The 27,437-nt window shown below is 37.6% G+C and overlaps 1 protein-coding gene across 1 annotated transcript in view; it reads right to left on the bottom strand.

Annotated features, from left to right (window-relative positions):
- LOC148831493 (NT-3 growth factor receptor-like) overlaps nucleotides 1-27,437 on the bottom strand; it is a 138,412-nt gene that overhangs the window by 30,608 nt on the left and 80,367 nt on the right. The window contains exon 9 of the mRNA XM_088920031.1: nucleotides 4,493-4,623. Within this exon, the coding sequence (XP_088776157.1) occupies nucleotides 4,493-4,623 (131 nt within the window). The remainder of the gene's footprint in view (nucleotides 1-4,492; nucleotides 4,624-27,437) is intronic.

The following is a 27,437-nucleotide window of genomic DNA, read 5'->3' on the forward strand; positions in this document are numbered from 1 at the left end:
GAGCAGTCTCTCGGCTGTCTTTTTCACCCCCAGGTGTCCTCCCAGGAGGTGGTAGGCCCAGGGAATCAGAAGTTGTTCCACTTCTTCTTGATCCCTCCTCTGCACCTGATATAGGAGGTTGTTTTTCACCATGAAATAAAGGTAACTAAGGGCACCGTTGTTATTACACAGCTTCCCCTTGATTTTTCTCACATGTCCCCATAGATGTCTCAAATTTCCATCTTCCAACTGGGCCGTCTTTTTGAAATTCCCCATTTTCTTCCCTCATCAAGGCTGCAGTGGCTTGCTATCTGTCCACTAAGTCAATTATCTTGTCCAGTGGCTAGGGATTCCCACCACTCACTTCCCTTTTCAGGTGTACAGACAGACTCCTCGCAAAGTGATCCAACACCACTCTTTCTATCACTTGTCCTGAATTTAGTTCTTCAGGCTGAAGCCATTTCTTTGCCAGATGTACCAGGTCAAACATTTGAGATCTAGTGGGCTTGTCCATTTGATATTTCCAGTTATGGAACCGGACTGCTCGTATTGCCATTGTTACCTCTAATCTCGCCAAGATCTCTCTTTTTAGAGTCGCATAGTTCTCAGCATCCTCTACTTTTAAATCATAATAGGCCTTTTGGGCTTCTCCAATTATGTATGGCGCTATTCTCCCTGCCCATTGCTCTCTGGGCCATGCATTTCTAGTTGTAGTTCTTTCAAACGTGGTTAAATAAGCTTCCACATCATCAAGTTCTGTCATCTTTTGAAGCCCAATTGGTTCAGCCGTGTAGGTGTCTCTCCCTGTTACTGAAGTCTGCCTGATTTTTTCCTCTAATCTTTGTATTTCTTCCCTCACCAATTTCTGTTATACTATAATTCGTTGATTAGTTTCAGTTTGAATCTTATTTGGCTCCTGTTGTGCTTGGATAGCTTCCTGCTGTCCTTTTAAAGCCTGAAACTGGGTGAGGGTGGCTTGGGACAATTGATGTATTAACTGTTCCATTGTTTTGTGGGAGGTTTTTAAGAGAGATTACACACGCAAAACAAAAAAAAAATGCTTAATTTCCACAATTCTCAGTCCCGAGCAGCAGTGCCCGCATTCTCCACCAAATGTGGTGTCTCTGGGGGAAAGTTACGTAAATGAGAGAAGTATTCACACCACACTTTTCTTTCTTAGTTTTCATGGAGTTTCTTCGGTCCAAATGTCTTCCAAATCCAGTCTGTAATTCGTTCTCTTAATCCTGATCCGATCCGAGTTCCAAAATCCATAAAATAACACCAATCCGCGCCGTATCCAATTCACAATCCGAAAACAGTAAACCGTATCTCCTTTCAGTAGTCCATTATTCTTTAATCCGATCTTTAACACAATCTTCTCTCTCTCTCTCCTCTCTCTCTCTCTCCCTGTTTCTCTGGGTAGACCCTTTCCATATCTTGACAATGATGTTCACATGAAGGACATGACACACGCACTATGATAATATATATATATGAAGGACTTTACTTTTGTTATGGCAACAGAAACAAAAATGCTGTTTTTTTTACATGGAGAATTTTACATACTGCATGCAAATTTACTCAAGTTAGTGAGAATGAAACACTGGATTCAGAATCTGTCATTGTCTCACTTAGAAACCTGCAGTTTGTAAAATCCTCTCTCTCTGTCCCTCCCTGGTTCTCTGGGTAGACCCTTTCCATATACGGGTCAGCTGGTTCTTCTTGGCGGCCATATCGCTCAGGTCTGCAGTATGTCGAGTATATTAAATAGGTAATTCCAAAAATACCTGTTATGAATGACCATTCCCCTGGTCATCTTACAATATGAAGAATATTGTCTGGCATGAAGGTTCTAGAGATTTCACCACAGATGTCATTCTTACCATCAGCAGTCCTTTCTCCTTGATAAAGAGAAATGGTGGCATGCCAACCATGTGATGAAAATGCATCTTGGCAATATTTTATAGCCTGCATCATCTGTTATTCTTTGATCAAACTAGGGAGCTTCTTCCTTTGTTCTAAAGATCCAGGCCCTCCTCTTACAGGACAAATTAATTTTTTTAATAAATGGCCAAAAACACTTCAAATCGACACAGCGGGTCTCCAAGGAGAAAATTATTTGAAATGAGCTAACTTATTTCTGGCAGTTACTGTAGAATTATGTACTTAATTTTTACATTAACTGATGGAAATATTGTATGTATTAAAATATCTAACTGCAATGCACCAGCACTAATGTTTTAAACTTCATTTTTAGACAAATGGTGATATTTTAACACTATTAATTGGCCAACCATTTTTAGACCAAAAAACTGTTAACTCAAAAGCATTTAACAAGTGCTTAAAAATAATAATAAAAACTAAAAATATTCTTATTTTATCAAATAGTTTCAGTACCTACAAGCCTGGATTTTAAAGATTAAACTAATTTTCCTCTGACCTGGAACACATTCATTTTTAGCAAGATTCGAACACATTGGGTAGGTTTTTATTATCCAGAAAATGCTGTTAATGACAGAACAAGGTCAATGCTTTTACCTTAGTATTTTGAGTGGAACTTAAATTCTTTTCAGCCTCATTTTCAATTCAAAAAGTGTCGACAAATGATGAGAGTTGCTCGCCCTGGTGTGACTTTAGCTCACATTGCATTTGTGGAGTGACTTGATTGACTCTCCTACGGGACAGATTATCCATGTGCTTCTTTTCTGTTAACATATGTTGTTTTGTTTTTCCCACTAATTTAACATGAGCTATCGCTCTATGCACATACTGTGAAATAAGCACACTGTGTGTGAAATAATCAGGAGTACATCCATTTGTGAAAACAAATCCCTCATACTAAAGAATAGCAATTGTGAGAAAAAAACAAGGATTAATTTTTCAGAGTTATTTTTAAAGAATATGTCTGTCTTCCTCTTCCCATAGACAGAGGACTTCCCTATTCACTCTACCTCTTGTTCAATCATGTTGTCAGATTCTCAAACACAGATATTCTGACAGTTCAGGTTCTTATTCACATACTGTAACCAGCCTTGAGGAAACTGTTAGAGAAAATGTGAAAAAGGAAGACAACACCTACCATAATGAAGTCATTTGCTGCATCACAAATCTTTTCTCTAAATAGTTATAAGGCTTGCACGTAAATACATTTCACTGTCTCACTGTCTTTTGGCAAGAATGGGTCAGTAATTTAGACTTCTGCATGCACAAATATTCATGCTAATTTCAGGATAATTTAATCTAATTGGTATTAATCATTCATTTGGAATCAGTATGTCATGATTTTATAATTACATTAACATAGTTTCTTTTATAACATGAGATCCAAGTGCCAGAAAAGCAGTTAGTGTTGATTATGATGAAGATTTACATCTGACCTTTTTTTAAGTCCAAAGAACCTACGGTATAATCATGGCTGTTACTAACACATAAAGCTTTAAACACAACACAAACATGACCTGTGGTGCCTTCTTTTTAAGATATCTGCGCTTGAGAAAGTTTAATGGCTATCATCCCATTCAAGAATCAAAGAACACTTAAAAAATAAAGATATCTGCGCTTGAGAAAGTTTAATGGCTATCATCCCATTCAAGAATCAAAGAACACTTAAAAAATAAAGGTGTGTCAGGGTCAATGTACAGTACACTGCAACCATTTAAAAACTAGAAGAGAAACCCTGAAGCTGTTCTTTGCTTATCATACGTGTGAGCCCACTTGTCATTAACCCCAATGGCAGTTCAAATAAACTTTGGCCCCAAAGACAGAGGTCTGTGACTGTACATATGTGATAACCTACATTTTAAGTAGTACCTCAATGAAATGCAAATCAGTTAAACTATCCTCAAATTGTAGGGCCCCTGCTATATTCAAGACAGATCATTGTCCAATCCAGGCACCTAAAAAAAGTGATTGATTTTTGTCTCATGTTAGACTGGAAGGCTGCAGGTTTAAGACCTATGAAATCCCAAGGAAAAGCTCAGTGAGATACAGTATGCCTGAGCAAAGCATGAAACTGTATCTGCAAATATTGGTAAAAGATTTTTACACTGTAAATGTTCTGTACATCTAGTGCTTGAATTGCTGAACAACACTGGAGATCTGGAATGTACTGTATGTCCACATAATAACTGGTGGACAATGTTACCATGCAGCGTACAGTAATTGCTTGAGGTAGTCTTCAGCTTTTCTTTTGATCCCTTCAATAAGTTTTGCAGGCAAGCAGTTGATTGAATATGACAATTGTTCCCTCCATGACTTTACCTTGGTAGATATGAGAAGCACTGTAAAAAAGTGCTTTTTATTTTTAAAAAATAATTCTTTAAATTTTCTAAGGATGATTCCTCTTTGCCCATAGTTCCTAAATTTTGAATGATTTAAAGAGGTCCTTTCGCACTATTCCTGCTGGATTTGTGTGATTTTGGAAATCGGGATAGATGCTGTTAAGAGACAAGTGCTGAAAACCTGACCGGTTTCTAAGGGTTGCCAAACATCAATGAGAACACGCCTCTCTTACCTTCACAGCCACCAGCATCTTATTCTTCGTAGGGCTGAGATTATAGCACTCGGCCAAGAAGACCTTCCCAAAGGCCCCTTCTCCCAGCTCTCTCTTCAGAAGAATGTCCTTGCGCTTTATATGCTGCACGTCTGAAAGCAGAGAAACAGAAACACCAAATAAATCAGGAAGAGAAATGTGTTTGTACTAGTTGTCTATGTGGCTGAAATCAAGACTTCTGATTGTATGGAACAGCTCCTGTGTAAATGGAGAAAATAACAACTACTGACTGACCTCTACCCTTTCACAACCAAATACTAAATGGAGTTGTCTTATCTTTCATATGTACTGGCAAAGTCTAGCATGAGTTGTGCCACATGACTCTTGAGGACTAAAGCATGTAGACTCGTTTTCAGTGTGTTGCCTCACCAGAGGAACTGTGTGATTGTTGGTATATGTACCTCTGGTATATGCATCACGGTGGCATATTTAGGCATATTTCTTAAGTATTTATTAAAAAACCTGAAGGAAGCGCAGTTCAGCCTGGAAGAAGGCACTGTGCAATTGGAACACTGCATTGACTTGGAGCGGGAACGGTGCATTTATGGCGCAAGAGAAAGATATCTTGTGTCTTTCAGCTATTAGACAGTAGCTTAACACATTTTGCCCACAAACTTATTTGGGTTAATTTGTTTATTTTTTTGGGTAGGGGGGATTGCCCAATATCTGGACATTTTTTAAATGTATCTTTTGTTGACGTTCTCCCAGTTGAATTAAATTCTAAAAAAAAAAAGAGGTTATGTGCTGAAGTTTATTTTAGAAAGGTGTAAATGGCTGAGTTTCTTAATTTTTTTGCTGTGTACAACCAGGTTTGCCCTCAGACCTTGTATAAAATCTGCACTAAATCAAAAGGCTCTATGAATATAATGACAAACCCATGCAAATGGAAACCAACTAAGCCAATTCCTTATGTTGATTATGTAGAATGACACAGAACCACAACAATGACGGCATTTTTATATATTTCTTACTATGCAATTTCTGAAATATTTTCACAGTGAAAAAAAACAATCTTAAAGAAAATAGAAGGTTAAAAAACACTACACAGTTTCACTCTTTTGGTATGAAGAGGCCTGTTAACAGAAAAACTGAATACTAACAATGGGTTTTACTGAAGTCTTCATATTACAGTACCTCACTGGGGAAGAAGATCTCTGCTGCCTCTGTCCCCAGTTTTTTGACATATTCAAGAACAGACTCCCAATGTGTTTTGGAAATATACTCAAAAAGAACAGCATAACATGCATTTGGTGCAGCACTTACACAGAAGATGGAGTAAATTAAATATGACCTCCACTTACAGTATGTCCAGAAGCCAACGGTTCTTAATTGTGTCATTGCAAAGTGCTGTATATGAAATCTGATACACTGAAAAAGGGTGCTCTGGTGTCACACTTATTTCCAAAAAGTATTAACTTTAGAAAACAAGCACTGACTTTGCCAAGACAACAACATAATATAGCCTTTTTAATATACTGTAGCTCATCAACAAGTCATTCACCTCAGTTAATTGAATCTATCCCAGAGTATGAGCAGCTAAACTAGTCAATAATCTCTATATTTTCCACCTGTTTAAAATTCCTGAAACCAATCTGCTGGTAAGTTGTCGGTTCCATATGGTGAGCCACTGTGACATCTGGTATTTACTCAACATTCGGAATATTGCCTAGGGTAAAGTGTTGTCCAACATAAACACTGAACTGAATCACAAATATTGGGAATCGAACTGCGGCATTCCTGATTCTCCTGTAGGACTAAGGAGAAAGCAAATATTGATCAAAGGGGGATGCAACAACTATATAGTCTTCAATTGGGAATTGTTGCCAAAACCTTAAAAAGTTCTGAGAATCCCCCTCACACAATCACTTCAATTACTCTGAAATCTGCTGGCAGCAGCAATGCCGCATGTTGTTACAACTGCTCAGGTAACATGCCTCTCATTTTCTTTTTTCTTTTCAGTGTGGTATGTATCCCTGAGGCTGCCATCTTCAGTATGTGATGCAGTAGCTCCCAGTTCTACACAAATGCCCTAGTAACTATCCAGGCTCCTGGCAAGAGTATGTGCTTCCAAACACATCACTTTGGCTCCATGTGTCTCTATGTGCTTGAAAAAAGAGTTCCAGCACAGCCAGGCTTGAGAAAGAGTTTTCTTTAGCTCTTCTCTGAGTAATGTTGGATACTCACTCTTCTGCTGTCAAGTGAACTCAAGTCAAGCTACAAAAAGAAAAGGTACTGTATAGTTACACTTTTTAAACAGCTGAAACAGCATGTACTGTAAACAATAGCATTTTGGGAACCTTGCTACTTGCTCTTGAAAACTGGAAATTTCATCAATACATTCCAGACCATCCAGCTTCTGTAGTGTATAAAAAACCAACAAGGAAATACATGGGATTTTATTCTGAGAAGAAAAAAAATAAGTGTTAAGAGTGTGAGTTGCATTTCTAGTCAAAACACAGACTATATTTTTCCAGCTAATTAAATGTTATTTATTTAATCAGGAACCAAACAAGGCAAATCCATTTTTTCTCTCTATCTTGCAGAATGAGCGATGGGTTTACAATTACCAGGCTGTGGGCATGCTTGAAGGTATGCAGTCTCCCTTCACAGAGCAATTAAGAAAATTACAGATTGTGCAGGCTAATTGTCTAATTACAGCGAAAGTTACTAGTCCGTTCACTTCCTTTTTGCAAAAAAGTGAAAATTAATTCTACACCTATGTAACTGCAATAGCCTTTTTCTCACTTTCAGTCCACCTACAGCTGGCAACAAACAACACAAACCTTATGCTCACTGCAATAGCATGCTCTATTTTTTATTGACTTTTCTATAGATTTCCAGGAAAATGCCTGTGCAAATTCTAATATAAATAAATAGGATAAATTATTATTTTCCCTCAGGAAAGACAAACACATACAGAATATTTTTATTATATATGTTAAGTATGTTATGTTGCTTTCACAAGTTTACAGCTTTATGATGCAGTATGCTCCCTATAGTATAGTCTATGTATTGTTTTACTGCAAAAGATATTCAGACACTAAGTTGTACACTTAAGCCATTTTACTTCTTTGTCCTTATCTGTCAGCTACAGTACATTAAGTTCTGGTTTTTAAAGTATTGCCAGGCATTTACTGTATAACATAATATAACAAAGATTCAGGACACACACAGCAAATGACAGACATTGGGACTAGACAGGGTAATACCAAATATATAACATCATACTGGGCTTTGTCAAAGTTAGCTGACCTTTTCAACCAATTGTATTATGAGCACATGTGATGACTGCAGCTCTGCTCTGTCCCTGCTGGGATTTGATCACAGACACATCTCCATATCCTAGACAAAGGGAAACTCCACAATGTCAAAAGACCAGATCTTCTGCCACTGGAGAATTCTACCATCACTTCTGGAATATGCACAGTGTCACTGAGCCCTGAACACATGGTGGTGAGGATCACTCAGGTTTGGTGGAACCACAGGAGACATGCACCCAGGACAGTACACCAGGATGGTCAGGTTTTTAATTTCTTTGTAGCGGGATTTTCCATTGCATTTATTATTTTGTTCTTGAGAAGGATTAGATTTTTTATCTTTATTTATGAGGAGATTGAATCCCACCTTAGGGGGGGGGGGGGGATTTTGATTTAGAGGCATTCAGTCACAATCTCACAGATGGGAGCTTCGCACCATTGGCTCTTCAGCCAAGCACAGACATCACATACATACTGTAATACATGACAACACAATTGGCTTTTTTTATTTAAGCCAGTTCTCTCTGTGGCACCATGAGGGACAAAGATGTCCCAAAGAAACAAGTGAATATGGTGAAATTACAGCTCCTAACTATGCCTCTTGTTCACATGCCTGCAATAAAGACAGATTAAACAGGAAAGACAATACAACTCTTGTTCTGCTTCATCCAGAACAGGCCTGGGCACGGGTGAGACTGAACTACCCACATAAAATGAGGTAACTATCTGAACATCTTGCAGAGTCTAAGAGTTTGCACTTTTAGTTCAAAGCTTTCCTTAAATGTAGTTTCTTTGATCCTCACTCTTTGACAGGGAAACAGCAGATACTGTATCTTTTTTCACTCCGCTACCTTTCTGACCCTGTTTATCCTGCATGGGAGGCAAGAATGGCATCACACAGGCCACCCCAACGCTGGCACTTTGAAAACACAGAGACACAGGATGTTTGTGACACCTCATTGCTTTTACCCCCATTTTAATGAAAATCACAATTACAACAAATACAAGAAATCAAAGGCTCTATTCCAGGAGCCATCTGTGCTTAATTCACCTGGTGCCAGAGTCACCTTTTCACACAGACTCATCTTTATTTCATTTTCATCCTGATGGCTTGAATGAATCTACTGTACATCAGGACCAATGATAAATAATAGATTGAATACTCTCAGATCAGAATTTTCAGGTGCTGTGAAAGTACGGGCACAGAGCACAGGGGTAGTATGTGTCAGACAGCAGGATAAATCTGCTGATGTTCCAGATGGAAGAGGTGTGTTTATGTATTTTACACACAGAGGAAAACCTCCTATGTTTCTTTAGGATGTTTTAAAAATGTAATTTTACATCCTAGCGTGCCTTGCAGCATTGGAGCCCTGGGTTCAATTCCTGGGATGCAATCTGCATAGCGTTTGTATGTTCCTCCTGTATTTAAGTGGTTTTCCCCCAATTGCTCCTGTTTCCTCTCACAGTCCAATGACTTAACGGTGCAGTAGGTTAACTGGCCTCTGGAAAAACTGGCCATGGTGTGAGTGTATGCGTGTTTGTATCTGTGTCTGTGTGTGACCTGATTTCCACTGAAGATAAGTTGCTCTGCACATTCAGAACTTGAAGATATCGGTAACATGTTCTGGCATTGGCCATTGGAAGTACAAATCATTTTACAAACGTCTGTGCGTGATATAAAAATTGCAACGGTCAGGGAAATGTGTTTCTTAAACATATCATTGTAACTTCTAGACAGATATATTGATTTTTTTCTCACATAATTTAACCTACAAAGAAGCAGGATATACTCAGATCTATAGACTTACTGCACAGTGGTTTCAAAGATTTAGAAGAGAAGCAGAAATAAATAACAACCTGAAGGTCCTGGGAAGTAATCACAACAATACTTTTCTTACAGGTATCATATATCATATGTATAAAGTACAATATCCTCTATCTTTCTCCCATGAGACGAACCATCCTGCACAAGATGCAAAAAAACATATTTTCTGTGTCAAAACAAATGGGGAAAGTTAATGAAAAGTTGCAGCTAAGAGATGTTTTGTGTTCATAATTCAGCTAATGGAGGCAATGGAAAATTCTAAGGTTCACTATTGATACTCTGAATGTCAAAAACATGGTAATCCTGTGATAGGCTAGGGATGTAGACTGCACCAGAAAGTAACGGAACTATACTGCAGCAACACAATATGGCAATCACAATGCCCTAAATAAAGAACAGGGTTTAAATGGAGAGCACTGATGTGTAAAAACTGTTTTTTGAAAAGCTTGAGAGGGCACAGTTTGTTTGGGGGACAGAAACCCTGATGCAGGAAACACCACACATCCTTGGGTGAACCTAACCAAGCCACACCTGCTCACAAGTGCAGTGTGCCCAGCACATAACCGAGTAACAGAGCAGGAAATCTCCACATGGGTCAATCAAAACCACAGATTCACCTGCCAATAGCAAATTGTTGCCCAGCATTTCTGTTATTACAACACAGCAGGCTCATTGTGGCAAATTGTACTCAGAACATCAGCTCTGCCTTCAGGAAGTGTGAGTTTGAGTCCTCATGGAGTCATGCCTAACACTTAACAGATCAGATCTACTGCCATCTTGTACGCCAACTACATGTAAAGCTGGTTTATTTTCCAGCAACAATCCCTTGACTGAAAACCCACTGAACACCCTTCACTCATTGCCTGATTACAGATCACCTCATCATTGTTGTCAGGCATTGCCAAAGTACAGAAGTACTTTACAGAAGTAGACACACAGCACAGTAGTTCCATCTCTCCAAGGCATGATTAGTAGAAATGAGGGATAAAGTGCATCAATTAGTCTTTACTTCTACTCTTTTGCTTTTAAGTAGGAGAATGCAATGTCTAAAGCATACAGTATTTATATGAGAAAAATCCATATAAATTAATGCAATTTGCTAATGAAATGAAAACTGTTTTTTCCAAGTTATAAAAATAATTAATACTGTGGTTTTAGGGGTTAAAAATATGGATGAACTCTGATGTTTCTTTTGAAAATTTGCTGCCAAGGTTACACAAGTTGTAACAAGGCAAAAGGATTTTTAATCTTTATATGACAGAAGTGTACATTCAGTTGCTATTTTAAATTATGATGTAAAACTCCGAGATAACTACCTTTGCGATTATCAAAAACATTTGCAAGTTCATTTTTGTTGAATTGGGTTATCAGGTGGGATAGATATTAGTACCAGATATTAGTGTCAATACATTCAATGTAATTTATTTCCTTTTATTGTAGTTTGTCACTTTTTAAAATGCACATAGTGTTGGAATATCTGTGAAATGATGACATGCGAAGACATTGTTAGAGAGCTGCAGGCTTGAATACCTGAACTCTCACTTGCTTTAAGAGTAAAGTATTTGAAAAGCACATGCTTTAGGAGATCAATGAATGTTCAAGCTTTTTTGTGGAGGTTTATAATCAGGTCTATTAATACAGTTCAGAAGGTTCTTTGCCATCAGCTTGGTCTACTTTTTCTTACACATGTTGCACATACCTTCTCCAGAAATGCCAAATGACAACATTCAATGAAAGCATATTTATTTTTGCAGAGAAAGATTCAAATGCTATACTGTATGTCATAGTATACACTAGTATACTGTATATAAAAATATCAGTGTCATTCCACAGAACACTTTAAATGTGCTTTTACTGGTTTTTTTTGTATATTTATCTGTGGTTACATAAATTTGACAGAATGATGCCCATTTCTTTTTTATTAATTCCAGGATTCATTTATCTTTTGCTTAAACCATACAAAGTGTATTCTGTTAATGAAGCAATCTTTAATATTGTAGCTTTGCAGCCTGAATCTACAGAAGGTAAGCTGGTTTGTAAGTAGGTACAACCAAACTGACAGAGTCCAGGAATCGAAGAGTATGTACTCTATCTTTGAGGTCTCAGTATGTCCCATGCTAGCACATGAGGGTAGTAGCTGTGAGCCAAATAACTGATAATGCCAAAACTGAGGTATTAAAGGAGCCTAATGATTGCCAATTGCAAACAGCGCAGGCAATGTGGAGCAAATTCACTGCTCAGTGGAAGTTACTTTTGGTACTTTTCAAGAGGATTTGTGATTCGAAATTGAATGACCTCTGGAGCAAGTGTTCAGATGATTGATTAGAACAATACAGCTGAAGCTGACTCAGTGCCGAGCCATGGCCACCTCACTATTAAGTACTATAACTGTTTACCTCCTTGATATGTCTCTTGAGATTGAACTGTTTGCTTCCCCCTTAGCTTTCAAAATACAGCAAGCCTGCATTCATTTTCCACACTCAAATCTGACACAAAGCACAGCTTCCCTGTAGCAGTGAAACAGATGAATTAGCCGATTTTAGAATTACTGTCACAATACCACAGAAGATTTTACACTGTTATGACATTTAAAAGGTAGAAGGTGTTTAACAACAGAGAAAGCTTGAACTGTCTGTTTGCTCTGCCTTTCCCTCTGCTACAGAACCACCTTTATTGAAACCTTCCTGCTATGAGAATTAGAAAGCCGCAGTCTGTCAGCAGGAACACTGGGAGAAGGGCTAAGCCTTCAGGGGATACTCAGTGGACGTGTCTTGACCTGCTTCCCAGAGAAAGCAGAAAATGCACCACAGTGACCCTGTTTCCAGAAGTGAAAACTATACTGATATGATCCCCCCAAAAAGCACAAGAGAACGAACCAGACAGAGGACCCTGAATGACAACATGTACCAGAGCCCAGAAAAATTTAGCACAGGCTCTGCTGTGGGTGGATATGGGCCAAAGCTAAGTCATTTTAATGCTACTTTTGTTGTTAAGTGCTTCCTCAGCAGATACCCTACTCCAAGACCCTCTGTGTCTGCAAGAGTCAGGATGCATTTCTGATTGCATGCCAAAGTGACGTGAATATGTCCACATCTTCTTTCCCTACCTGTCTTGTCTCACTACATTTGCACTTTTCAAAGTCAACAATTATCCCTTTGGTTATTTAGTAGACAATGCAAAAATGATGCATTCCATAAAGCCTCTTCTCTCACATTCTTTAAATGTGTAATAACATCTAATGGCATTTTACTTATTTATAGAGCATGTTTTGTGCATTTTCTTTAATCCACCAGCTGTGGAACCATGGAGTGTCACAAGAGACTGTGTTGGGCTTTGCTCCCCTAACATTCCTACTGCAAATAAATTTTTCTACAATTAACCTTCTTTTGTTTTGCTACAGAGACAGACAAATGAGACAACTAGTTGTCCTTAAAGTCCTTGCCATGGGTTACCCTATTTCTGTGTAAGAGTAAGGATTCTGAGCACTGACTAGACTAGGAAAGCTAGGGACACTGAAGTATCATGGCAGGTTTCTCAGCTTCTTGTACGAAAACTGTGGTTCTCAATTCTGGTCCTGGAGTACCTCTGTGAATGCTGGTTTTGGATCTATCTTAATGGCAGGCTATTTTATTTCAGTTTTTTGACGCCTCATGTTAACTTTGCTTTCAGCTCTTAAAAAAAGCAAAATGAGATCTGTAATTGGTATGAACCATGTGATAATAAGTGTGTTTCTGGACTGCCCTCATTCAGCTATGCTAGTTGATATATAACCGATTGGACTTGAAGAAGAAAAAACACAGACTTGCTGTGGTACTGTACGTCTGATACAGTGTCAGTCTGAACTGTGTCTCTTCATCATCAACTGCTCACCTATTAAGAACTGTTCAGTCAGAAATAAGGAAGCAAGCTAAGGAGAGACAAGATATTGTGTGTGCTGAAGTTGTTGGAAATATTGTTCTTTAACTGGGATATTTATAAAGAACTGAGTACAGGAAAAAGTTTAAACCAGCAAGCAGGTGAGTTACAGGCACTAACTAGCACCAGTGATAAAGATCCTAAGTGAATTCAAATCCACACACAGACACAGTGGTGCACCAGGACCCGGTTTGAGAGTCACCGTTCTAAAGCATGACAGACAGAGACACACCAGTATGTCAAAGCCTAAGGAAAAATAAATAAATGTAATAAAATACAGTAATAAAAATGTGTTCTCTGATGGAAATGATGGACATATACTGTAGCTAAAAGGCTAAGAAAACTGTGACATCATCAGATAAAATAATCATCAGGAAAGTAGCTTACATCTAAAGTAAAAGGAAAGAGGTTAGGTCTGGTATAAAACTTTAAGAAAGCTTTGAATCAAGAGTTAGAGTCTGATGTAATATCTTACAGGTGAGGGGAAATCTGACAATATGCATCGCACTGTGGTTAACTGCTATTAATAAGAGTACTGCTAGAATATTCTACTGTACTTCATTTCTCTGGTCAAACTGTGGACACATCACTGCCAAACAAAAAGCAAGAAGGAGCTCCGTTGTGTTCAGGCTCACAGGAATATGTTACATCACCTCACACTATGCAAAGACAAGCAAGGCAGCTCAATTGAGTGCTTTTTTTCTCCAGCTGGTAATGTTAAAATTTCACAACAAATCATGCTTTTGCTCTTTTCTCTGCAAGTAATTAGTGAATGTAAGTCTTTGTTTCAACAATACTATATATAGATTTGTGCTATGTCTTGTGCTATCCTGACAATGCACTGTGCACTTTTTTGAGTTTCTGCATTTAGACAGGGGCTTCTTTTCATCTTGTTAAATAGTGAGAAAAAGTGCATAGAGATCTTTGTTGTTTCTGTTGCTGTTGTTGTTCTATTTGACACAGCTTTTAAATCTGAAGCTTTGTTTCTCTCATGTCACACTCGTGTTGCAAAAACAGATCCTGAGATGTCACATTCTTCAGGATTTCATAAGAATTACCAACACACACACGGTGAGACACTGTGAATATCCCAAAATAACATAAAAAGAAGCTGTTAAAATGAACAGCTCAATTTATAACTGTTAGCAATATTATGAAATAGGTGCTCAAGGAAAAGAAAAGATAAAAATTGACATCTAAAGGTGTTTTTTGATTAGGATGAAAAATTAGGTTTCATGGTTTTGATTTATTTTTGTCTTCATGAATTTCACACAGATGAACAAAAGTGTGATGTGACACTGCTTCAACTGGTAACATTTCAAAGCTTCTATCAACCTACTGTTTGAATGATGAATCTGAATGTGTTAATTCATCATAAAGTTGTATTAATGCATGTTGGCCTCAAAACTATTTATTATTACAAATTAATCTGAGCCACTGACATGCACCTACACTTTAACTTTGAGGTGAAAAGCTTAATGGACTGCACAGAAAGGGTTAAGAGGGAAGCGATTTAATTTTGATATATAGGCTCCCCGGGCTCCAGTATCGTAACAATCATTTAAGAAGACATTTTTAATATGTGCCTTGTGATGATTAATTAGGATTAGTAATAGGATTTTAATCAGGTAGTAATACGCTTTGTAACAAGCGTTACTGATAAAGGAGTGCAGCCGCATTTGCACACTGGGAGCAAAAGAGAGCCATGGAAAGAAGGACAAGGTCAGCTAGCAACGTGTAACGTTCGTGTAATGACCGTGTAACGACCGCTACAGAGGGCACTGTAATTAGAAAGTCCCTTTTCATATGATAAAAGGAGTTTGGATTTGTTAGACACATTCCGGTAGCAGCTGATCATCTCGACAGCACATGGAAAGGTCAACTGCATGCTTGAAAATATAGTGAAAAGTGTAGAATCAATGGTACAGACTACAGTTTTGAAAGCAGGATGGCAAATATACTGTAGTGTTGCAAAAGGACAGTAACTCAGAGCATTCTTCCGAGCTGAGCACAATGCAGAGTATACAGCACTTTGGAGCAGAGTACAACTCAGACACGAGTGTGCTTACAAACTGGGAACAACCCTGGGAACAGCACACATTTTAATGCTTTATTGTTCTAGACCCCTATAGCCAATTTCCGCCTGGAATTTTCTCCCCTTATATATTTCATTACTGTATATCTCTGCAGCAGACCATAGGAGGAGCCTGGTTCAGGTCTTAAATTGAAGCTAACCTCCTTGGCTTTGAGTGTGAACAGTGAAATTTCTCTTATCTCTTAATGTGTCCACTCAGCAGACAAACATAAAAAACAGCAGGTAAAAATCATTTTTTGTCTTCAGAGGTCACATTTTCTATTTTCAGGCATGTGATTAGGCTCAAAATGCTTGTAGGCCTTGTCCTTGGTGCTTACTAGGTTGGATAAAAACCTGGGACAAATTGATCAATTTGAAAAAATTCTACATAATTTTTGTGAAGACTGGTGACTGGTCTTTAAGGTTCCATCTGATACCATTGCTCATTTTTTATAAGTTTATTTTTTTCTTCAAACATTCTATACCATGAAATGAAGGATTTATTTTTTAATTTATAATTGTCTTTTGAGCTCACTTTCTCTGCACTGGGAAAATGTCACACTCTTCATTCCTCAACACAGTGATTCCTCCACAGTGTCCAGAGGCACTTGTTGTGAAGCAGGCTGTACAGCTCCTTTAATATGGCTCTGAAACTGTGACAGGGCTTTAATAACACTATCTCCTGACAATTTAACATCTCCACTTCCAACATTATTATTTTCATTATTCAACTTTTGTTTGTACTTATGGGCCAGGCAGAGAGGGGGGGCTGTGACCTTCTATCAGAGACATGTAGAGCTGCTGCATACAGCAGTGCCTGCTGCTAAATTTCTCATTTATATTCACTTATTCTCTCATTAAGTGGTCTGTTGGTCCCATCCCTGTCCCATCTCCACCCTCAGCACAAACTATTATCCATGCACCTGCTGTCTCAAAAACAAGGATGTGTTGCCTTAACCTTCAGCTCCTCGTCACGTAAGAAGCCCTGAACTCTGCATCCTATTTACAGAGATGGTTTTCTCTGAAGCCTGAGGATTAAAAGGCAATATCCAGTGGTTCAATGTCATTCATTTTCTCTTCACCTCTTCAAGTCATTTGAACCCCCCAGGAAGTAGGACAGGGGACATCACTGCTTTCCTTGGCAGTACAATCTGTGCAGGCTGGGATGCCATCAGAGTTGTCAAGGAAACCGTTGCAACTCTCATTGCACAGCAATTTCATCCCTTTCTGGTTTTGTAAGCTTTAAGTGTCTAATTTTGCCATTATGAGGTAGCACCCACTTCTATATTTTACTTTATTTTGAGTAAATTTGCATTGACTGGTGCATGACTGTGACAGAATTCCGCATTTTGTAAAAACAGAAACCGAGCAATCTGTTGTACAGTATGTAGGGCATCTTGTACAATATGTCTCCTTTGTTGTAGGTGTCTAATATGTTCACATTTCATCTAAGAAGATGTACTTTTCAGTTCTAGATTGGTCTTGTCTACATATCTTTCCATCACCCTTCCTTATCCTATCACTAGTGCTCTGTCTCTAACAGCTACCTCTGTCACATACTGTACTGCTGACCAGGGGTGATATCCTGTTGCTCCCCTCTGTTATGGTGGAACCATACAAGTAGACCTACACAATATCACACCCCTGTGTGACACCTCTGAATTGTACAATCAATCTTGCTTAATTTCTTCCTACACTTTATCATCACCAACACTACAGTTATTGAGCACAACCAACTTTTGCTGAATTCAATACACTTCTGTATGCTTACTGCATAGGTAATTGCATTGCATTACTTCAACTTATTTTTTTCTGGGTCTATACCCATTGCATTATGATCCTGTAATGTTAGAAAACTGTGTATGGATTCAGGAAATTGTAACAGAGTAGTTTGGAAATAATCTTTATCATGACAGGCCTTTGGACCAGCAGAAAGACACCACTATTTTCTCAGAGATCATCTTTAAAACATACTGTACAGTAGGTCAATTCTATGTGAATTTATATTGAGACACCCAATAACGGCATGTAAATTCTCCTTTAAAAAAACTAAACACTGCAACAAGGACATGTACTGTAGTACATATATATATATATTAAACGTCAGCAGGGAAACAATGTCTTCAGATCCTGGAGAAGCAGAACTTCTCTCTCGTCCAGTTGTCATACATCTCTCATAGTATAAATAAAGGAAAGCTTCCACGTTAAAAGGAATAGAGAAAAGATGAAACAATGTTTCAGCTGTGAAGCCTTTTTCAGGTTCACACTTGAAGATGACACACCTGTTCCTTAGCAGCTTACACATGCTGACATGGTTGCCCACTGTACTTGAACTAGTGTAAATAAAGGACCACCACTGTCAGAGTCACTCAACAGGTGTATTGCCTGCTCTTAACATCAAGTAACTAGGTCTCGTTAGTATTGCACATATTGGGCTATGCAATATTTTACCATTCATAAAAAGTTTTTATAAAGCTTCTTATGTATTCCAGTAAGTGGTAGAGAGAGTGATTCTGTCTTTATTAACCCCAGGGAGCATATTTTTACAGCAGCAGACACTATAAAGAAAACACACAGACAAATATTACATATAGTATGTACAAAAAATTCATCCGTTAAGCAAGGTCATAGCCACAGGTATAAATGAAAACTTAAACGTGTTTTTTTTTTAATTAAGAAATCTGTATCTGCATTCTGTAAGGAGTCATTAGAATTCATTAAACAAAGGGAGTGAAGAGTCCTGTAGGATGGAACATGTCTTACTCTTGTAACTGATAGGCCTGGGGCAGGGCCAGAAGATCAGCACCGATGACTTTCTGACATAGACTTGGTTTGACAAGACTCCCCAGTTTGCTCTAACTCCTCGGATCCTGATTCCCTCACCAGCAGATCAGGGTAAAAGTTAACACAGATTCAATAAAAAAATGATAAAACATGATTAACAATAAATAGTTAACCTTAAAATGCATAAGCTTCCATAAGAAAAAATATAATTGTTGCTCTTTTTAAAAAATAGTCAGTGTTAGCCTCAAAATTAAACTATCAATCCAAAACCATCCCCCATATACAGTACTTACAGTACTGATGTTCATCTCCACTGGCAGTGCATTTGGAACTGAGAGCAGGCACTGCTTCACCCAGCACACTGTGGGATTCTGGACAAGCTTCCCAGCCACGTTGTTCAAGCTAGTTTCTTTCAGCAAATGACTGGATTATATCTTTGGATCAATTAGCTATTAACAAACAGTCCAAATGGGCCAAATGGCCTCCTCTGGCCTGTAACTGTTCTTATGAGATGCTATTTTACTATGGAGTCTAAGTCATAGAGAAAAAAAGATTCTGTAAAATGAAGAATAATCGCTTTCTTCCAGAGAAAGAAACATTTATCAGACTGCTTAATGGAATGTTTTCTCTATGTGATTCATACATCCCTCAAGATAACAACACTTTGACAACAATTCCTTGACATTATCTTCAGACAATACATCCTTCAATATCAAAGGGTTCCAGTTTTTGTCCAAAGTTTAGAATCAAGCTCTATTCAGACTGTTCTAGTATTGCTCAGCTCTGCCTGATGTCTCTGTTGCTTTTCCAAATATCACTTTAGAAAGTTTTTAATTAAAATAGGAACGTGGACAAAGGGAGGTCTCTGCTGGCTGTCAGAATTTCATTGTTCCAGTTATTAATACACTTTTTACAAAAAGACTACATTTTAGAGAAAAAAAAATCAAAACTACTAATTCGGACTAGCAGATTGTGACAAATTTTTAATTAAAACAGCAAGCTGAGTGATGAAACAAAAAGCTCGCTTGAAGACATAATAGAGTCAGCGAGATATGTATCTGTCATTAGGCCAGGGAACTGTTCTTTGTAATTCTCCTTTATCACTCTAATAAGAGCTCATTTCCCATGAATGTTGCGCTTTGTTCATAAGGAAAAAAACAGTTGATTGCAAAGCATGTTTTATTATCACACTTTTTGTTATTGACAAGACTCCGCAGCAGTCCAGTGTTTATGACCTACACCTGACTAAAATGAGAGGGTGTGTTCTAACCATGGAGCAGGTCAAATTCCAACAAGCTCAGAGAAACTCAGTTTCCACTGAGGATCCTTTAAAATGCTGTGATTGCAGAAGCTCTTCAATGAACACAATGCCTCGCTGAGCTCATTGTTTTCGTGTAAACATGTGAAAGGTCAATATTATGTGTAATCTCATTATTACAGTATATACTGTACTTTTTAGACTGGCTCAACACAATTGAAATGGAATTGATCTTTTCTATTTCCATGCTTATTTAAGGAGAACATAATTCAGATTTAAGTTTTTCCAAGTACTCGTTATTTGTGCAATACTGTACTACACACATTCTCACATAATTTGATTTATTTCCCAAAACATTTTAATTTGATTTCTTAAAAAATGGTGATGTGCTGATTGTGTTTTGAAGTGAATTTTCTGGGATGCGTCTTGAAAAGTCAGCTTTGAGAATTTGAGATCAGTTAGCTACTAATAACCTAACAAGCATATTAGACTGAATAGCCCATTCTCATCATGAATGTGGTTTGGGTGTTTTTACACTAAACCACAAGAGGATATGTTGTTGTAAGAAGTGTAAGCAGATGTAACTGATCCCTGTGGGGAAATAACACCAGTGCTTTAATGTGAATGGCAGGAATATTATTGAAAAAAGACATAAGAGTGGCTACAGATACACATGGCATGATTTCCAATTTCAAGGAAGTCCAGAGAAATGCCTCTTAAAATGAGCATGCTGGTTGTTAAGATCTCTGTGCTCAATTCAGAAATACATTATAAAAGCACTGTATCATGAAATAAATAATTTTGCAAATGCTATACATATCATTGTTATGGGAATAAGGCACATACATATTTATTAATATTGGTAAATCTTCATAAAAGAAATTAATTTCTGTTTCCTCAACTACTGTTAAGGTAAGCTACTGTGCATCAGAAAACTGACAGTGCAAGGAATTCAAGGAATGTGATGGCGAGGGCTGCATAGTGAGTTAGATTATGGAAGCATTTATTTTCCAAAATCCTCAAAGTAGTCGGTGCATGTTTGCTATCATGCTACAGCAGTGCAACCAGCTGCCATGCAGTACATACAGCAGACATTTAAATTTGACATTTAAAATAATTAAATTACAGTACAGTCATACTGTATTCACCATAGCATAATCTGCAGAATACATTTCAAAATATAAGACATACTGTAGTCTTTCAAAATACAGCATAATTCTGGTACAGTAAAATAAGGATAAAAACAAACTTACTTGTACAGTATAGAAAGCTAAAAGCAACAGTTTAATACAGTAGTGTTTACGGTATTTACTGGTTTTAATAAGCAGATAACTTTTTTTCCCAAAGATGTTTAAGTCTTGGGATGATGTGAAACCTAACATAGGGCTTTTATCTATTAATGGCATTACAATTATCCTTTTCTGTTTTTAAGTATATAATGTGTTATATTTTAAGTATCTTTTATACCCCACTAGCCTAACTTGTTTAAAAGCTGCTTTGTGTGAGCTTATTACACTTTTACTAATTATGTCAATTCAGGGGAATAATAAGCCATTTTTATTTTCTTTATTCCCCACTTACAGTACATCCATACTCCCATGCTTAAAATGCATGCTTAATATAGCAAAGGATATTCACAGGTCTTTTTTTCAATAAACAAACTGTGTTTAAAACTGTTGGTAACTCAAGACAAAACACCATAATCAGTTTGATTTTGAAATTGCCACAAGTGGAAATCTGTCTTCAACGCTAATACCTGTGCTGTTTTGTGCTGACATAGAACAGGAAAGGCAAAAAACAGAAAGAAGAAGACATTTTCTTGTGATCAAAACTTCACTGAAAATTCTGTGGCAAAGAAGCTGTCAACTGGCAGAATATATCAACTCCCTCCTGATTTCAAACTATTTAATTTTATGATCATAAGATAATTGATTATTGTCCGATGCACCCTAGAGTGCCTATTCACTTAATGTATGTTGATTTGAAACCTTAAAAGGACTTCACTGACAGTTAATACATATAAAATCTCTTTCTTTCCTTATCTTGTATGTAATTCTCATTTCATATCTAAATTTCTGCAAGATGCCTATCATTTAGTGAAAGATAGTGGGGGAAAATGCAAAGAGGAGAGAAAACGTGGAGAGCTGAAACTATTTCCCTTAGTTCAAGCTAAATACAGTACATTGTTAAAATAATGTATTTATAATACACATAATGGTTTGCAATCCTGCTGGAAAAACATCACTTTTTCAAATTGAGAAAACTGGCTTAATGGAAAAGCTCAAAGATCTCAAAAGTGCAAAAATTTTTCCCCCTCCTTACCCCACCATAAACAATGTGACATAAGTTATGTTCCTGCATCCATCAGGTCTGTTTCAGACGAAACGGTCTTTGGTAACACCTCACCGCATTCAAGGCTTCCCATAGAAGATAGCAATTTCTTCTCTCAATTGTCATGCTGTTACACACGAGCAGCCTCTGGGCATCTAAAGGTAACTAACTTTCCCTTTGTGAACCATAATTTTTAAATTCCCAATCAGAATGCAATATAAGACAGACATGGAAATAACCATTTCCTACCACACAAACCCACTCAAAACCAGCCCACTTTTTTTTTAGGAGTTAAGCTATATCGCTGATACTCAAGATGTTTCTTCCTGGAATTTCTGTGTTGGAAAAAATGGTGCAGGAATGGATGACCTGGATGTGATGGTGCTGAACTGGTGTGGCGGAACCTCTGTTTTCTAGGGCATGTCCTGTCCCTGACAGTTTCCAGGTCTTAATGGACTAGACTGCTGATTATTTAGGCAGTACATCTCATTCTCTAAGCAACATGTGTCATAGACTAACTGCCTGCAATAACGTTGATAAACAGCCAGACATACTTCATTTCTCAAATGGCACATGGCCATATCCATCACCATTATTATGGTATATTTCTGAATGGCTACTTATAAAGATTCCACATCAACTCGTTTTGACAAATTCAACTCAACACAAATGCCTATCGCTAAGCACCTGACACTGTTAAGAAATATTAACATGAGCTCATCATTATTTTGCACCCCAAGGAACAAAACAGTAGTTGAAAAATCAACAACAATTCATATGTGCTTATGATTTTGAAATGTAAATAACATCATCTGTGAGTTACTGATGTGGTACCTTCACTTCTGTGCTGTAATTTTGCAGCAGTCTAGTTACTCACAATTCAGTGAAGTAATGTACAGTTTCATTAAAAACATATATCAGCTTTTTTAATACAATTGATAATTTAATGGTCTGAAACCTAAATTCAGTAGACATGGAGACTACATATGCCCCGCAAAATGCACATTGTCAGGCCTTTTCTTTCCCTCTGCAAGCCCACAGCTCACAAAAGAGCTCTATAGCACTGAACAGGAGAGTGAAATGCATGTGCACTGCCATGCCTTCGGTGTCTGCAAGGCCCTCCCCATTTACAGCAGAGTTTTCTTTGAGTGAGGAATCAGTGCAGCTGTCACTATTGGAATTGCAGGCTTGCTCGCACTGAGCTAGACATCGCGATCGCTGCAGCCTGGCAGGAAGAGAAGAACCTGGGGGAAATGGAGTCTTCATGAAAAAAGACAATTCTCTTGCAATGCAGTTTATTTCTAACACCAAATCCTGGGAAAGTGTTGAGAGAGATGCATTGTACATCCAATCGGTTCTAACTCTTGGACATGGGCACTGTGTAGCTCATAATGTACAGTATGAAGTGGTGAATGGCTACAGACAAATTTACATAGTACAAAAAGAGGTCAAGCACCTAACTAATTAAATTTAAACTAAGTCCTTTCTAAAATGCACTTAGCAGGGATTTCCAAACAAGTATTCTCCTTACTGACCTGCACTGTCCATTAAGACTGCTGGGTGGAATTCAGCACTCCCACCGAAACTTCCTGGCAGTAATCAAGCTTGTTTAAATATTCAGCTCAGAACTGAAACCAAAATTCATAATTTCACAGTAAATTTCACAGAAGACAATGGCCAATTGACTGTAGAATCTCACTGTCTCTCACGGCTCTATTTTTAATATATATATAAATCTCATCAATCGTTTAATGTTCTTTGAAGGGAGACACATTTTTAAAATGGATAAGTAAAGATGCCTCCTGTTTTCTCTCAGCCCGTTGATTAGTTCAGGATGAGAATAAAATAGAGCCCTGACTAAATTACACAGACTACATAATGATATCATGTACTGTAGGATAATTCAAGTCACAGGCTGGAAAAGAGATGGACTGGTCCATGAATTTTTGTTGGCTGAATATCAAACTTTTTAGAATACTTTGTTCCTGCAGTGTCACACTCAGTTTGCTGTTGTAGTCACAATAAATGAAGAAAATTACAGGATATTGTGGTCAATAATTGAATTATGATTATGCATTGTTCAGAGATGATTACATTTTGATTAAATTGTGTTTGGAAGTGTGAAAATACAAGACCTCTCTATCATTAGGAACATAGTTTGAGTCTTTCTGATGTATATATGAAAAAAGCAAGACACTGCCTAAAAATGTTGTGGTATAACTGGAGGAATTTATGGTTATCTTGTTCAATTTGAGGGGAAAAAACATCTTAATTCAGAAAAAATGATGATGCCTGGGACAGAACTCAGGCATCAAAAGATAGATTCACGATCTGTGAGCAGGTGAAAATGTTAATCCAGGCAATTTATAGAACAAACAATTAAATGTTGGTATTATTCATTCATTTCAGCCTACGTTGCAACACATTTTCAAGACAACATTGCAGAGCACCCAATCCTCCACATTAATCAAGGAAGCTCCCAGACATTGACCTGTCTTGGTATAGTATCCCTTGAAGATGGCTGTTCACAGAAGTCAACAGAGATTTTAATATTTTAGAATGTAATTGATAAAGGACAGGTAAACAAATTTTAATTATATTCACTTGTACACTTGAAATGCGTGAGAACTCTAGAGATGCGCAGCTTGTGGCCACTAAACATAAGACATGAGGGCAGCACATTTCATCACAGATTAGATGAGGCAACATGGCAATTAGCAAGGCTTAATGTGTAGATGCTGGCCTGAATAAGAGTCAAGTGCTAGAAAACGTGCTTTCTGATGTCATTAATCACAGTCACAACAATGCCAGTGTCTTGATTTGGCAGAAAGGTGAACTCTGCACACTGTGCACAGCCTAATCTGCATAACAAATCAGAAAGTAGTCAGAGGTTTTTCTCCCAGAGGTCTTCTGCCCTAATGCAGGTACAATGGGGAGACGGCACCTGCCAGCACACCATTCCCTCTGGGTTTTGCCCTATTAGACTCGGAGAGCCTAGCACTCCCTTCCACAATTGCTGTATTAAACTCTTGGTTCCACCTCATTTGAATTCCAGGTGCATGAAAATGAAGGAGAAGTTTAATACGCGACCCCTGTCATTTATTTATTAGTTCCTGATCAGATCTGCAGAGCACAGGCGTGTGGATTATAAATCAACTGCTTGGCATTAAAAATTCATGCAATTCATAATGTATAATGCTAGTAATTTATTTATTAGTGCTAAATGTGATTTTCTTTCTGCTCATTGCATCCCTCTTTCAGGACAGTAGCTCTATCGGCATGCAGGCTTTCCTGTATGTGCCTATTGAAACAGGTTCGGGCGGCCAGCTGCCCAGGAGCCGTTTGACAGCTGGTGTCCCACATATTGCAGCAGAGATGCAGATGTGACAGAGGAGATACTCACCAATGGGGCAACTACTGTATGTGTGAGTTGCAGCAATAAAAAAATAAAACCATTTTCTTTTTAGGGGCAGCAGTTACTTCACTATACACTGTTTTTTATACAGAAAGCGGACTATGCTGTATGACAAATCACCCAGGTTACCTGATAAATTCTCATACTCTTACAGCCAAAAGGTTTATTTGATGGTGTATTGCTTTAATGGTACAAAGGAAATCGATGTCTTCTGCCTTTGGCTTCATCATTCTCTTTTGTTGTAGAATCTTCATGGCAATGTGCGCACAATTAGGCTCTTTAAACTGATCCCTGCTTTATCCAACCTCAAAAAATGTGTCTAGAAATCTACAAATCCTAGAGTGGCTAAGTGACTGATGTAGACATGCACAGATGGAAAAAATATACTGAACATACTGTATATAGTCTACTTCCAGGAGATCAGACCGGGTCTAACAAGCATGGATGTTGCCACCTGATAAGTTTATACAGTACCACACAGGAAGTCAGATTCTAAAAAGAGAACCTGCCATGAAGCTACAGTACTGTATGTCTCTCTTTCACTCAACCATCGAAAACTTTACAAAATAATCTAAAGAATAAATACAATAACCAAGACCTACTTCCTGAAAACTCAGCGAGTACTAACCAGATCAATACTTTTAATTTTCTGTTGAGAGACAGTTTTTCTCACTCTCTATGCACCTGTGATTGTATCCCCAGTTCTGTGTTTGTCTGATTACAGCGTGTGTATGCCAACACCTACTGTACTACCACTCAAGAACACAAGAGAAAAATCCCCTGTCAGAAATGATCACATGAGTGGTGGGCAATGCAGTTTCATTGCTGACAGCCTCGAATCATCAGAATTTCATTTTATTTCCTTTTACAAGGGCAGTCCGTGTCTATTCAAAACGAAGATCTCCATAGGGATCAGAGACCTAGAAAACAGAATTCTGTACTTGGAAGTCAGTGCAGTAACATCAAGGAGTGTACAGAATCAATATATAACTCTTGATTTTGAGAGCTTGGCAAATTCAATAAAAAGAACTTGAAACTAGAGATCTGAGAGTCTAAAAAAGTCAATGCATAAGGCTAGAATCACTCACTTCATCCTTAGAGCCAAAAATCCCAAGTACAAGCATACTATAGTCAGAGGGTGTACATCACCCTGTACATCAGAGTTCGATGTAGAGAAGTTGGTACCAGCATCCAATTGCCATCAAATATTTGCAATATGATTCTTAGAGTCTGCAAATTATTTACAACTAAGTAGAGTGGAGCAGGCAAAATGGAAGGCAATTCCAGCGGAAGAATTCAATGTGATTGACTCCTGAATTCCTTGTGTCAACATTATGTTTATTAAGTGAATGGCTTTAGAATTGGTCACTTGGAAAGGAAAAAAATATATATTGAGAATTGACACACATTGCACAGTACAGGATATTTATTTTCAGGCATTAAGCTTCAGACTAAAATTTAGCACTCTTTTGTTTGTGTGAAGTAAAAACTGACAAGGGATGCTAACATTAGGAGTTACTGTACTGTACTTCTACATTTCTTAAAGGCAATCAATTAACTGTACAACTAAAAAAACAAGGACAGGTTAAATTAGTTCAGCACCAGAACCTAATGTAAGGTAATTCAACAAACTCTGCAAAATGACATTTATGGCATTAAAATGTTAAAATTTTAATGAAAGGTTAAAGATGCTATCATATAAAGGGCTGTGACATGGTACAATCAATAAATAAATCAGTTAAAATTGATCTAACAATCACTTTTCTATTTATATAGCACCTTTTGTATTTAATCTGGAAGAATAAAATTAATTTGCTGCTAGATTCCAATCCCTTTAGTTAACCCTTTAGTTATTTAATAGGTTAATTGGCTGATTAACAATTTAATGCTTTATCAAGACCTGAAGAAGCTTACCAGACACTGAATCTTGAATCCAATATTTTTGTTCTTGCAATACATACTCTATATACTGTACAGTATATGAACATACACATACCCAAAGAAGGCTACACAGCTGAAATAGTTTTTTTCTTCTCTTTTCAGCATG

The sequence above is a fragment of the Atractosteus spatula genome, chromosome 7 (genome assembly GCF_055471065.1).
Source record: "Atractosteus spatula isolate fAtrSpa1 chromosome 7, fAtrSpa1.hap1, whole genome shotgun sequence".
In the NCBI taxonomy this organism is placed as follows: domain Eukaryota; kingdom Metazoa; phylum Chordata; class Actinopteri; order Semionotiformes; family Lepisosteidae; genus Atractosteus; species Atractosteus spatula.